A 13,415-nucleotide genomic window follows, 5' to 3' on the forward strand; every position below is an offset into this window, starting at 1 on the left:
AGACAGAAAAACATCTAGGCACAATGTGATCAAGCTGAAAAGTCAGTGTCCCTGTTTCCCCTGCATAGTCAGTCAGTCATCTGGAAAGACCCTTATAAACAATAGCAGGAGATCTGCAGGGTGGAAAGAATCACGATTTACCATCTGAAGGGCTCCATCAGAAATACGAATACAGAATTTAAAAAAATTGTTCAGTTTCAAAAGGCTCAAGTGGACAATGTCCCTTTAACGTTATGGGGAGGGGGAAAGCATATTGCTATATCTGTATTGGTCTGTTCCTCGCCTAAAGGGGTCTTGTAAATATTTCAGGGGTGTGTTCATGCTAGGGCCTGCATTAGCCCATCCACTTTGGGAATTTTAGGGGAGGAGGGTGGTATTAATGCCAGTGCCTGTATTAGGCATTATTTACTAATGAACCCATAGAATTGGCATTTGTATATAGTGTTTATTTTACTGTATATTAGTATTAAACTTATTAAAATAATTTGAACAGACTCAGCCAGTGTCTGTGATAGTTCTCTGCAAAAGCTTCCTCTAGAGATGCCTGGATGTGGCCCCTGGAAGACCTCTGTGTACCCCCAGGCAGGGCCGTCCCTAGCTATTTTGGTGCCCTATGCAGCCCCCCCCCCCGCAGTTATGTGGGTCCCCAGGCCTCGGCGGCAGGGAGTGTGGTGGTGGGGGCCGCCCATTTTCTGCTGGAAGTGGAGTGACCTGGCTCCAGCCTGCTCTGCTCCCCTGGCTCCCAGGCTTGTGGGGAGTGGGCAACAGTCCCCCCAGCACTTGCCAGCAGTGTGGCTGGGTACCAGGGGAGCAGAGCAGGCTGGGGCTGGGTTGCTCCACTTACCAGTGAGTGCAGGCCCAACATCCTCAGGGGAGTGGGAGCGGGGCTGGGATGGGAAGGGGGGGTGGAGCAGGGGCTGGAGCAGCATGGAGCTGCACAGGGCACCAGGAAAATTGGTGCCCCAAATTTCCTGGTGCCCTACACAGCTGTGTACTTTGCATATGGGTAAGGGCTCCCCCAGGAGAACATGTACTCCTGGTTGAAAACCACTGGCCTAGGGCCCTTCTCCCCAGAAGCACATGTTGGCTCTCACAGAAGGACAGATTGGGCCCTACACAGGAGGAGGGGAATCTCCCAGCCACGGGATGCACTGAACTGTGAGGTTGATGCTACTCGGCTGGGACCGTGTGGAAGAAAGACGTATAGCGATCACGACTGATGTGAAGTCATTTATACACTTGTAGTTGCAGGACACGGTTTTATGTACGTTGTGGCATTTTTAGTCTAATGGTTGCTGTAGTTTCCTTTTGGTTTAGCCTATAGTTACAGGCAAGTGCTAGACCTAGGTCTAAACAACGAGGAATCCTTGTGGCACCTTATAGACGAACACATTTTATTATCTATTAATAAAACTATTATCAAGAGGCTGAAAATCACTTTTGTAGTGGTAATCAGGGTGATTTTTCATCCTGTTGATAATAGCCCACTTTGATTTGTCTCGACCCCCACTGGGTAAGGCAACTCCTATCTTTTCATGGGCCGGGTATTTATACCTGTTACAGTATTTTCCACTCCATGCATCCGATGAAGTGGGCTTTAGCCCACAAAAGCTTATGCCCAAATAAATGTGTTAGTCTCTAAGGTGCCACAAGGACTCCTCCTTGTTTTTGCTGATACAGACTTAACAGGGCTACCCCTCTGCAACCTGAGACCTAGGTCTGTGATTTCTTTGTATGTTCTGAAGAATCATGGCTTGTGTAAAACTATAAAATAAACATCTTTGTAAATAAGCCTTTTTAGCTGGGCACAATGACCATTCCCAATCTTCAGGGGCGGCTCTGGACATTTTGCCGCCCCAAGCATGCGCTTGGCGTGCTGGGGCCTGGAGCCAGGGGCGGCTCTAGGCACCAGCAAACCAAGCTGTTGCCTAGGGCGGCCAAATCTAGGGGGCGGCAGGCTGGGCCGGTGGACCTGCCGCAGTCATGCCTGCGGGAGGTCCACCGGCGCCACGGACGACCGGACCTGCCGCAGGCATGACTGCGGAGGGGGGCTCGTCCCGCGGCTCGGCTGGACCTCCCGCAGGCATGACTGCGGCAGCTCAAGCGGAGCCGCCGGACCCGCGAACCATCCGCAGCCGTGCCCGCGGGAGGTTCGCTGTTCCCGCGGCTCCGGTGGAGCTCCCGCAGTCATGCCTGCGGCAGGTCCGCTCGTCCCGGGGCTCCGGTGGACCTGCCGCGGGAGCTCAACCGGAGCCGCGGGAAGAGGGGACCCGCCGCGGGACCGAGGAAGGGCGGCGCAGCACACCGCGCTGCCTGGGGCAGCCTAATTTCTAGAGCCGCCCCTGCCTGGAGCCGCCCCTGCCTGGAGCTGAGCCCTCTCGCCCCCGCAGCCCGGGCCCAGCTCCGTGGGCTGATGCTCAGGGCAGCCGGAACTGCGGTCCAGCCTGGGCGACTCAGGCTGCCGTGACGCCATCTAGCGACTGAATCCAGAACTGCAGTGTCAGTTCCAGCTCAGCCTGAAAGCCTCCGCTGACGGGGAACAGTGCTGTGTCCCCCGTGTGAGACACTGCATGCATGTGGGTTAGAGCAATTCAGTGCAGTATCCCCCAAGTGAAGCGTTAAGTGTGGGTGTCATTGCAATTTTGTGCGGCATCCTGTGTGTGCAATGCTGTGTGAGCTAGTGTAATTCTGTGCAGTGCTCCAAGTGTGACATCATCACTTGGCCTCTCTCCTCCCCATCTCAACACAGGGCCGCCCAGAGGATTCCGGGGGCCCGGGGTCTTCAGCGGCGGGGGGCCCTTCCGTTCCGGGACCCGCCGCCGAAGTGCCCCGAAGACCCGCGGCGGGGCCTCCCCACCGCCGAATTACCGCCGAAGCGGGACCCGCCGCCGAAGTGCAGCCCGGTCTTCGGCGGTAATTCGGCGGCGGGGAGGGGGGCCCGCCGCGGGTCTTCAGGGCACTTCGGCAGCGAGTCCCGGAACAGAAGGGCCCCCCGCTGCCGAAGACAGAGCTGCACGTCAGCGGCGGGTCCCGCTTCAGCAGTAATTCGCCAGTGGGGGGGGGGGCGGTCTTTCCACCCCAGAGCGGAAGGACCCCCCCCCGCCAGCGAAGACCAGGAGTGAAGAAGATCCTGCGCCCTCTTGCCCCCCCTCTAGGCGGCCCTGACCCTATCCACGCCCCCCAGAACACCCACAATCCACCCCCCCATTCCCTGCCCCCTGACCGCTCCCCCAACCTCTGTCCCCTCCCGGTGCCCTGACTGTCCCCAGGACTCCCTGCCCCTTAGCCAACCCCCCCGGTCCCAGCCTCTTACCCCCGGCTCCTGCCTCACCCGGAGCCTCAGCGCCTCGCTGAACAGCTGCAGCGTGTCTCCAGCGGGGCCTGAGCCCTGCCCCGCTCAGAGCCGCGTGGTGAGGGGGTGGGGCTGCGAGCTCTGGGCTGAGCTCAGCTGCCTCCGCTCGGCATGGAGCTCACAGCCCCGCCCCCTCATCACGCGGCTCTGAGCGGGACGGAGCTCAGGCCCCGGCGGAGACATGCTGCGGCGCTGTCTGAGGACGCCGCTTGATGTGCTGGGGCTCCAGGAGAGGGGCGGAGGCGGGAGCCTCAGCTGTTCTCTTGGGGGCCCCTGCGGAGCCTGGGGCCTGGGGCAAATTGCCCCCTTTGCCCCCCCCTCTGGGCGGCCCTGTCTCAACACCTGGAAGCACATCTGGAAGACAAAGACTCTGAACTGGGGAAGGGAGGTCCAAGGCTGGCAGGCAGCCTCAATCTGTGTATTGAAGAACTGGGGCCTCCTTGTTCCATCTGTCAGGATGAGACACTGGTTATTCAAATCTTGCTTAGTCTGTTCAAGTTAGACTTGTTGGATTGTGAATTTGTTTTGTTTCTTAGGTAACCAACTCTGACCTCTCTGCCTGCCGCTTATAATCACTTAAAATCTCTCTCTCTGTAGCTAATAACTCTGTTTTCTATTTGACCTAAACAGTGTTTTCTGATTGAAGTGCTTGGGGGAAATCTCAGCTCAGGTTACAGAGGCTGGTGCATGTCCACTTTCCTATGAAGATGTGACGAACTAGGTAATGAGCTCACACTGGCCAGGCTTTTGGTCAGTGCAAGATGGGGTACAAGACTAGGGAGCTGAGGGGAATTGGCTGACGTCTCCCTACTGATGGTTCGTGAGTATCTGGGATACCATTCGTGTAACTCAGCTGGGTGTGTCCCTGCCTGCGGATGGCTGTAAGAGCAGTGTGGGCCAGAGGCTTGTACCTTGACATCAGCATCACAGTGTGAGAGGCCGCCCAGGTTGGTGCGTTTGGAGGGCTTAGGGTCCCACAGTCCAAGCTGCACTCTGGGGACCCCGTCACAGTGGGTCAGTGCATGCCCCTTGTGCTAAACCATCATTGTGCGAGGGTGAGCGCAAATCAGAGCAGTGAGATACACATGATGCTCTGTGCGTGTGGGGCTGAAGGTGATTCAGTGTGGTGTGACGCCCTGTGTATGTTAGGGCAAGTGCACTTGAATGCATTACATCCTGTGCAACGCATTATGAGTCTTGTGTGTGACGGCGATTCAGTGCATTCCTCCTGTGCGACACTCTGCGTGTGTTGGGGCATGTGCAATTCAGTACGGTGCACCTTGTGTGATGTGCTACCTGCACCTAATGCAATTCAGTGTGGTACCCCTTGTTTGACATGCTGTGTGTTTGCTAGTGCAAGTCACTGTGGTGCTCCCTGTGCTACACCCTGCTTGGGTGCAGGTGAGCATTGTGGAAGTAGGAAAAGAATTAACAAGGATTTGAAGGGGATTTTAATGCATGTCAGTCAGTTTGCAAAAGTCAAGCTAATAGTTAGCAAAAGTTAGGCCACATTGTAACCCTAATGACGTAAGATTTGTAGAAGCGAGGGTGGTGTAAGGCGAGAGGGAAAAAAACTGTGTAAAAAGTTATTACGACCTTGCAACTGATAACCAAATATGCAGACTGGTGTTTTCTAGGAGTGAAAAAAATAAGATAGCAGGATGGCTTATGTATAAACAAAATGCAGTTGTTGCTCATTATTGTCTGTTTTATTGCTAGTTATTGTCTGTAACAAAGGTATAAAGGCTTGATGTAATTGTTTACCCGTTGAGAGACCTGTCCGGGACTGGGGCGACCCTGTGTTCTAGGGCACTCTCTCCCTCCATTGTAATTACTGGAGAAATAATAAAGTATTTAATTTTGCTGCACCCAAAAGAAAAAGCAAGAACTGAGTTTTTCTCCGACAGCATGATTCCATGTGATGCTGCCTGTGAAATGCCCCGTGTGTGTGAAGGGAAATGCCAGGCAGGGCAGGGGCCCCTGTGGACACCCTGTGTGTGTGAGGGTGAGTCATTGCAGTAATGCCAGCTGGGTGTGAGTGGGAGGGGGAGTCAGTGCGGTACCCACTGCATTGGGTCCAGAGTGTGTGAGATTTCAGTGTTGTAGGAAGCAGGAGGAGGCTGAGGATTGTGGGTAAGCCGGGCTCTGTCAGACGCACTCCCTTGCCCCAGGGCAGTGGTTGGGGCCAGGGTCACAGCTAAGTGGCCCAGGGCAGCAGCTCTCAAACTTTCCAAACTCCTGAACCCCTTTCAGGAGTCTGATGTGTTCCCCCAAGTTTCACCTAAATTAAAAACTACTTGCTAACAAAATCAGACATAAAATTACAAAAGTGCCACAACCATAATTACTGAAAAAATGTGCTGACTTCCTCATTTTACCATAGAATTGTAAAATAAATCAATTGGAACATAACAATTGTACTGGCATTTCAATATGTGGCATATAGAGCAGAATAGACAAGTCATGGGCTGTATGAAATTTCAGTTTGTACTGACCTAGCTGGTGCTTTTTATGTAGCTTCTTGTAAGAAGGGGCAAATATCTAGATGAGTGATGTGCCTCTCCAAGCCCTCTGCATACACCAGGGGTGCACGTATCTACCCCTGGTTGAGAACCACTGCCTAGGGCACTTCTCCCGGGAAGCACGTGCCCTGTTGGCTCTCACAGAAGGACGGATTGGGCCCCACATGGGAGGAGGGGAGTCGCCCAGCCGCCGCCGCAACTGAGAGGGGACAACATAAGTAACATAGTCTCAAAGACAAACATCAGTTTTGCCAAGTACCTATAGGTGGTGGGGAAGACGTCAAAACTACTCCTTAGCCTTAAGTGTTTTTGTCATTGCAAAAATGTATCTTCTGTAACAGAAACATATTTAGAGCATTTCCTCTTTTAAATGTAATTTATAATTGCTGTGTTAAGGCTCACTGATAGATCTATCCTGAGCAGATGAATACTGTAAATACACTTGTCATACCTTCAATAAATGAGTACTTTTTTCTAAAAAAAACAAACAAACAAAACACCTCACTGTGATGTAGCAGCTTTTGCTGATAAGCTCAATGAGGAGAAAGTTGCCAAAGTTTTAGCTGTGAAAAATGATTCCGTCAACCACCTGGAGTCAATAATTGAACTGGGAGGCTGATCGTGCGGCCACGTGGGCGCCGAGCTTGGCCAGCTGATCTCCGGCAGAGTATAAGCGGCGGCGGCGGGGTTCCCAAGCTGGAGTTCGCTTCTCGCTCACATTCTCACCGCGCTGTGGCAGGAGCCGGACGCGGAGCAGGTCAGTCCCAGGCAGGACACACGGGCCGGGGGAAGGGGTCTCTCAGCCCTGCCTCAGCTCGGGCGGGCCCGGCTCCGCGGGGCTGTGTGCGGAGCAGCCCGGGCTCTGAGTGCGAGGGGAACACAGGGGCTAATGGCCCCCCACGGGACCCCTGGGGTGGAAGGGGGAGCAGCCCAGGAGTGGGGTGAGCCCTTAGCAAAGCGGACAGCCCCGGAGCCCCGGGCGGGCTGGGGAAGGTACCCCCCGCCCCTCCGGGGTCCCGGAGCCGAGCCCCCCGCCCCTTGCCCAGGGCCCCGGCAGGTCTGTTCGCCGCCCTGCTCCTGGCTCAGGCGCCCGAGAAGAGGAGCCGCTTGGTCCCTTTCCCGAAGAGAAAAGGCTGGAGGGGCGGGGGGCGGGGGAGTTGGGTTCGGCTCCCCCCGCTGCCGTTCCGCGGCTGAAGAGCGATCAGAGCCTGCGGCCGCGGGCACCAGAGCCTAGCCCCCGGGGAAGCTCCGTGTTGTGCAGACAGTTCTCCCGGCCCGGGACTGTATCTGTACCCCGCAGCACCTGTCCTGCCCCCGAGTCCCGCTGAGTTCGGCTGGGGCGGGAGAGTGTCTGTCCCATGGGTGGCAAGTTTGTAGAAATTTTGATGGTGCCCAGAAGCTGCCCCCACCCCCCAACTCTGCCCCCACCTGCCTAAGGCTCTGGGTGGGGTTTTGGGGGGAGGTCTGGGGTGCAGGTCCTGGGCTGGTAATTAGGGTGCAGGAGGGGTGCAGGCTCTGGGAGGGAGTTTGGGTGCTGGGTGTAGGCTCCGGGCTGGTGCAAGGGGTAGGTGTGCAGGAGGGGATGAGGGGTGCAGGCTTTGGGATGGAGTTTGGGTGCAGGCTCTGGGCTGGGGGTGGGGGTGGGGGCGTAGGAAGTGGGAGGTGGTGCACGCTCTGCGAGGGAGTTTGGGGATAGGAGGGAGTGCAGGGTGAGGGCTGAGGATGAGGGGTTCATGCTGTGGTGGGGCTCAGGGCTAGGGCAGAGGGGTGAGGGCTGTGGGGCTGAGGATGAGGGATTCATGATGCAGAAGGGGGCTCAGGGCTAGGGCAGAGGTTTGGGGTGAGGGCCCATGCTGGGGGGGGGGGCTCAGGGCTGAGGATCAGGCTGCGGTGGGATGAGACTCCCCCCAGCCCTTTCCCTGCTGGCAGCAGCAAGCTCTGGGGGAGGAGCCCCCTTTTCCTGCCCCCCAGCAGCACACGTCACTGTAGCCTCACTGGGGGTGAGGGATGGGGCAGGAGCGGTGACTGCAGGCAGAGGGGGGGCCCCCTGTGCTGCTTGAGGGTCCTGCCGGAAAAGGGAGGGGTTTGAGGGGGCAGGGCAGGCTCAGTCAGTCTGCCCTGGGCGCCGAGATGGGGGGCACTAGGACCCTGCAGGCTGCAGCAGCAGTTGCTGGGAGGCAACATGGAGTTGCTCAAGGAAGAGACAGTCAGTGATTCTCTGCTCCTGGGCCCGGGAAAGCCGAGCGGGGGGGCAGGGCCCGGGGGCAGCAAGTCGAGGCCGCGGAACACTTGGTGGGGGGGGGGGCACCCGGCTCCACACATTGCTGAAGCTGGGTCCCTGGTTCTGAATATTGCTGGTGCCCAAGCAGCACATGGGTATGGAACTCGCCGCCTATGGGAGAGACCTGCTGGGGCCGGGGCCCGATCCAGGCTGGGCGGGGGGAGGTGGGGAATCGGGTTGATCACCATCAACCTCAGCCTAGACCAATCGACACAAGCGGTCCATTTCCTAGACACTACTGTGCTAATAAACGATGGTCACATAAATACCACCCTATACCGGAAACCCACTGACCGCTATACCTACTTACATGCCTCCAGCTTCCATCCCGGACACACCACACGATCCATTGTCTACAGCCAAGCTCTAAGATACAACCGTATTTGCTCCAATCGCTCAGACAGAGATAAACACCTACAAGATCTCTATCAAGCATTCTTAAACCTACAATACCCACCTGCTGAAGTGAACAAACAGATTGACAGAGTCAGAAGAGTACCCAGAAGCCACCTACTACAGGACAGGCCTAAAAAAGAAAATAACAGAACACCACTAGCCATTACCTACAGCCCCCAACTAAAACCTCTCCAGCGCATCATCAAAGATTTACAACCTATCCTTAGAGATGATCCCTCACTCTCACAGATCTTGGGAGACAAGCCAGTCCTCGCTTATAGACAGCCTCCCAACCTGAAGCAAATACTCACCAGCAACCGCACACCATACAACATAAACACTAACCCAGGAACCTATCCTTGCAACAAAGCCCGATGCCAGCTCTGTCCACATATCCATTCAAGTGACACCATCATAGGACCTAATCACATCAGACACGCCATCAGGGGCTCATACACCTGCACATCTACCAACGTGATATATGCCATCATGTGCCAGCAATGCCCCTCTGCCATGTACATTGGCCAAACCGGACAGTCTCTACGCAAAAGAATAAATGGACACAAATCTGACATCAGGAATCATAACATTAAAAAACCAGTGGGAGAACACTTCAACCTCTCTAACCACTCAGTGACAGACTTGAAGGTGGCAATTTTGCAACAATAAAACTTCAAAATCAGACTCCAAAGAGAAACTGCTGAACTTGAATTAATATGCAAACTAGATACTATTAACTGTGGCCTAAACAAAGACTGGGAATGGTTGGGTCATTACACCAATTGAATCTATTTCCCTATGTTAAGTTCTCCTCACACCTTCTATGGGCCATCTTAATTATCACTTCAAAAAGTTTTTTTCCTCCTGCTAATGATAGCTCATCTCAATTGATTAGACTCTGCCTGTTGGTATGCATACTTCCACCTTTTCATGTTCTCTGTATGTATAAATATCCCCTGTCTGTGTGTTCCATTCTATGCATCCGAAGAAGTGAGCTGTAGCTCACGAAAGCTCATGCTTAAATAAATTTGTTAGTCTTTAAGGTGCCACAAGTACTCCTTTTTTTTTTTTCTAGGGGAACAGGAGATTCAACATCATCTATCTGCTGGCTCCCTCCTAAAGTAGCGCAGAGCTGGAGGGACGGGACAATGAATAATCTTGAAGTTTAGCCTGGGAATGAGGTGACAAATGGCAAGAAAGACACCAGTGACCTGGAATGTGTTGTGACTTGTGAAATCCTGATTTACAGATCACTTTGGGATCTGCAGAGTGGAGAGGATCCAGAGCCAGGATCTCCACAGCTGGTTGGAACAGTGGCTGCTGTCCGAGATCAGAGTTACTGGCAGAGAGGAGCTGAGCCCAGCCAACATCCGTTGACTTGTGTGTGTCACTGACAGAAGAGGGATGGAGAAAGTTGCAGTTTCTGCTCAGTCAGATCAGCTCCTAGCACCCAATGGCAAGGGAGAGCCAGAGAGAAGAGAAGCAGAACCAGGTACTTGAAGCTGCCATGTCTACTTTATCAATTAATATTAGATTTGCAAGACTCTAGCACTCAGTCAAGATCGGGACTAGGTTTGTCAGCCTGGTAATTAACACACCAGATAATGTTAATTGACTGCCTAATATTTGATGGACATCAGATATTCCAGAAAGGTGCTGCCTACAGCAGGGCATTCTATATATTTCATAGAATGGAGGCATCGTTCATTCTTTTTCACTGTTTTGCATTTTTCCGACTTCAAATAAGTCCATGAAATAACTTGTTTTTTATAATTAGGCACAAATCTCTATCGAAGGCTGAAACCAGGAAGTTTTCAACTTTTTGTCACTGTTCTAATAAATTAGTGTTCCAAAATATTTGACCAGCGTAGCCATAATTCGACAATATTTGGTCAATTTTCCAGTTACTTTTGGAGCAGTCAAATCCCCCACCCTAATCAACCGTTGTGCAAGCTGTTGTACAACCACAAAGAAACTGTAAGTGACTTGTGGTTACATGGACTAGATATGTGTGCAACATGACAGTTGCATGTTTCTATCATGGTTACCCTCCCTCCTCTGTTCCCTGCTTGGCTACGCCCACTTGTCTATTAGAATTTAAGCTCCCTGAGGCAGAGACTCTCTTTCCATATGCTGATAAGGCAGCTGCAGCAGTGGGATTCCAATTCTGTGGGGATTCCTTGGGTGCTGCCGCCATAGAGATTTGCTATAGAATTAGAAATACTGTAAAATTTAAACAGTAAAATTTGCGCAGGCCCCAGCAGCTGAGCCGCTGATACTGTTGGCTCTGCTCCCCGACCCCTCCGGAGCAGCCCCAGGAACTCTAATGGCCTTTTCTCTTTCAGGTTATTGGCCTGGCCCCCAGTCATCAAAACCTGCTGCACAGAAAGTGCTGGTGGCTGTTCTAGGCGCAGTCATTGCCCTCCTCGTTCTCACACTGATCGTTACCACAGCTGTTTTGGCAGGTGAGTGAAGAGTTCTCCCTACGCTCTCCTAAGACCTCATTCAGCCCTGACCCGTCACCAGGTCTGTGCTCTGTGCTCCCTGGTGTCTCTGGCTTCCCTTGGGCCAGGAAGGATTCATACAGGATACATCTCCTACTCTCTTTACCACTCCCTCCAGTAAGGCGTGTACCCGGGGGACTCTCCTTACACACATCCTGGCTGTATCAGGATTGATGGAGGCAGTTTAGCTCTGCCTGTCAAATCAGTAGTAAAGCAGGGAAGCTCAGTTGCAGAGCACGGCTTGGTTATGGGCCCAGCCGTCCTGCGCCCCTTGTCCCCAATCCCTATGGCAGGGCACAGGCATGTGATACAGAATCACTAGAACCCACTCCACTGTCAATGGAAGAACCTGCAGTATCACCACAAAAGCAGGCGTCTGTTAGAGATTCCACAGGAGCACCACCTTGTCCATCACTCCCAGGTGTAGCACAGCAAAGGGTTACAATTTAAACTGTTACTTGTCATGTGACTATGCAGCATCATGGGAGACACCAGGTGGAGACCAGATGGTCTGTCCTCCTTCTTTCTACCAGGACCAGCTCCTTGGACAGTCAAATGTCAAGTGCTCTGGTCAGATTCCAGAGGCACCGGAAGCCTGGCTGGGGGGAAGGAAAGGGAGGGGGAGTTGACTGACACAGAGCAGGGGGCAGAGGAGGAGACAGTCTCACTGACGTGTTCCCTTCTCATTTTCAGGGGGGAAATCGACACCGTGTTTGGCTGCCGTCGCATGCCCTGATGGCTGGCTCAGGTATGGAGGGAAATGTTACTATTTCTCAGAGCTGGAAGGGAACTGGAGCTCCAGCCAGAGCCACTGCTCTTCCCTCAGCGCCTCCCTGGCTGGGATCGACACCCTGCAGGAGAAGGTGAGACACACACAGATGTTTTGTGACTGCATAGACAGGGCTTGGGTTGCTAGCTCTGGAAGCCCCTGGAGTCTGAGGAACCCTGGAGTCTCTAGTGGTGAGAGATCCGAGTTAACAAAAGTCCTGGCAGCTGAGTTCCAGCCCTGTCTGGACAGAGAGTCCATGTGTCACCATGCTCTCAAATGCAGACCTCAGATCCCCAGAGAGGGAGGGGCTGGGGAAATAGAGTGAGCTGGGAAGAGTAAGGCGATGAGGAGGAACCTCGCAGTGGGAGACGTGATGGATGAGAGAGTTCACCCTCCTTTTCCCCTTGGATTTGTTTCCACAGGCTTTCATGCTGCGCTATAAAGGTCTCCCAGACCACTGGATCGGCCTCCGGAGGGAACAGGACCAGCCCTGGAAATGGCCAAATGGCACAGAATTCAACAACCCGTGAGTCCCTTTCCTTGCATTCACTCTCCAGATGTTGGGGTCAAACACCGAATGTGGACACACTGGTGGGTATTAATACTGCAGCATCACCCCAGTGCCTAGGCACCGTAGAGGGGGAGACAATCCCTGCTCCAAAGGTTTTGTCTCTAATTCATGGTTTAAACAAAGAAAACAGATGTTTTCCTTTTATTTTCTATGTTAAAGTGCTTTGCTGCAAGGTACGATAGACATATTAGACTGATCAGATACAGACCAGAGGCCCAGCTGTGTAGGGGCAAGAGAGATCACGACTCATTTTTTTAAACCACTTTAGGACAGCATGATGTTTTTGCTGACCCTGACTGATCCTAGTCCCGTCACTTTCTGTTACAGGTTTGAAGTAACGGTCGAAGGAGACTGTGCTTATCTGAATGAGAAGGGTGTTGTGAGCTCTTCAAGGTGCTACACGAGGAGAAACTGGATCTGCAGCAAACCAGATGTAATGATGAAGACGAATGACAATTCAGCAGGAAGGGACTGAAAAATCTGAGAATCACAGAGATGTCACCATTTCCTAACAACGCCATGGAATGAAAATAGCACTTTAGCAAAGACCCGATCAGCTTGACAAGTCGCACTGCGCTCAAATCACTGTGAACCTTTTGCTGTTTAACACCTAAAACTAAAGACAGAAAAACATCTAGGTACAATATAATCAAGCTGAAAAGTCAGTGTCCCTGTTTCCCCTGCATACTCAGTCAGTGGGCTGGAAAGACCCTTATAAACAATAGCAGGAGATCTGCAGGATGGAAGGAATCACGATTTACCATCTGAAGGGCTCCATCAGAAACTGGAATTTAAAAGAATTGTTCAATTTCAAAAGGTTCAAGTGGACAGCGTCCTTTTAATGTTGTTGGGGTGGGGGGAAACATATTGCTATATCTGTATTCGTCTGTTCCTCGCCTAAAGGGGTCTTGTAAATATTTCAGGGGTGTGTTCATGCTAGGGCCTGCATTAGCCCATCCACTTGTCCCTGTAGAATGCGCCTTTGGGAATTTTAGGGGAGGAGGGTGGTATTAATGCCAG

At 53.0% G+C, this 13,415-nt stretch overlaps 1 protein-coding gene across 1 annotated transcript; it reads left to right on the forward strand.

Annotated features, from left to right (window-relative positions):
- Positions 1 to 9,955: 9,955 nt before the first annotated feature.
- On the forward strand, positions 9,956 to 12,952 carry LOC120392371 (C-type lectin domain family 2 member D-like). The gene is made up of 5 exons (XM_039517086.1): positions 9,956 to 10,043; positions 10,897 to 11,016; positions 11,749 to 11,918; positions 12,247 to 12,350; positions 12,723 to 12,952. Exons 1-5 carry the CDS (start codon positions 9,956 to 9,958, stop codon positions 12,868 to 12,870), a joined length of 630 nt encoding a protein of 209 aa, XP_039373020.1. The 3' UTR covers positions 12,871 to 12,952.
- The last annotated feature ends 463 nt before the right edge of the window (positions 12,953 to 13,415 follow it).

Source organism: Mauremys reevesii, unplaced genomic scaffold (genome assembly GCF_016161935.1).
Source record: "Mauremys reevesii isolate NIE-2019 unplaced genomic scaffold, ASM1616193v1 Contig1, whole genome shotgun sequence".
Lineage (NCBI taxonomy): Eukaryota > Metazoa > Chordata > Testudines > Geoemydidae > Mauremys > Mauremys reevesii.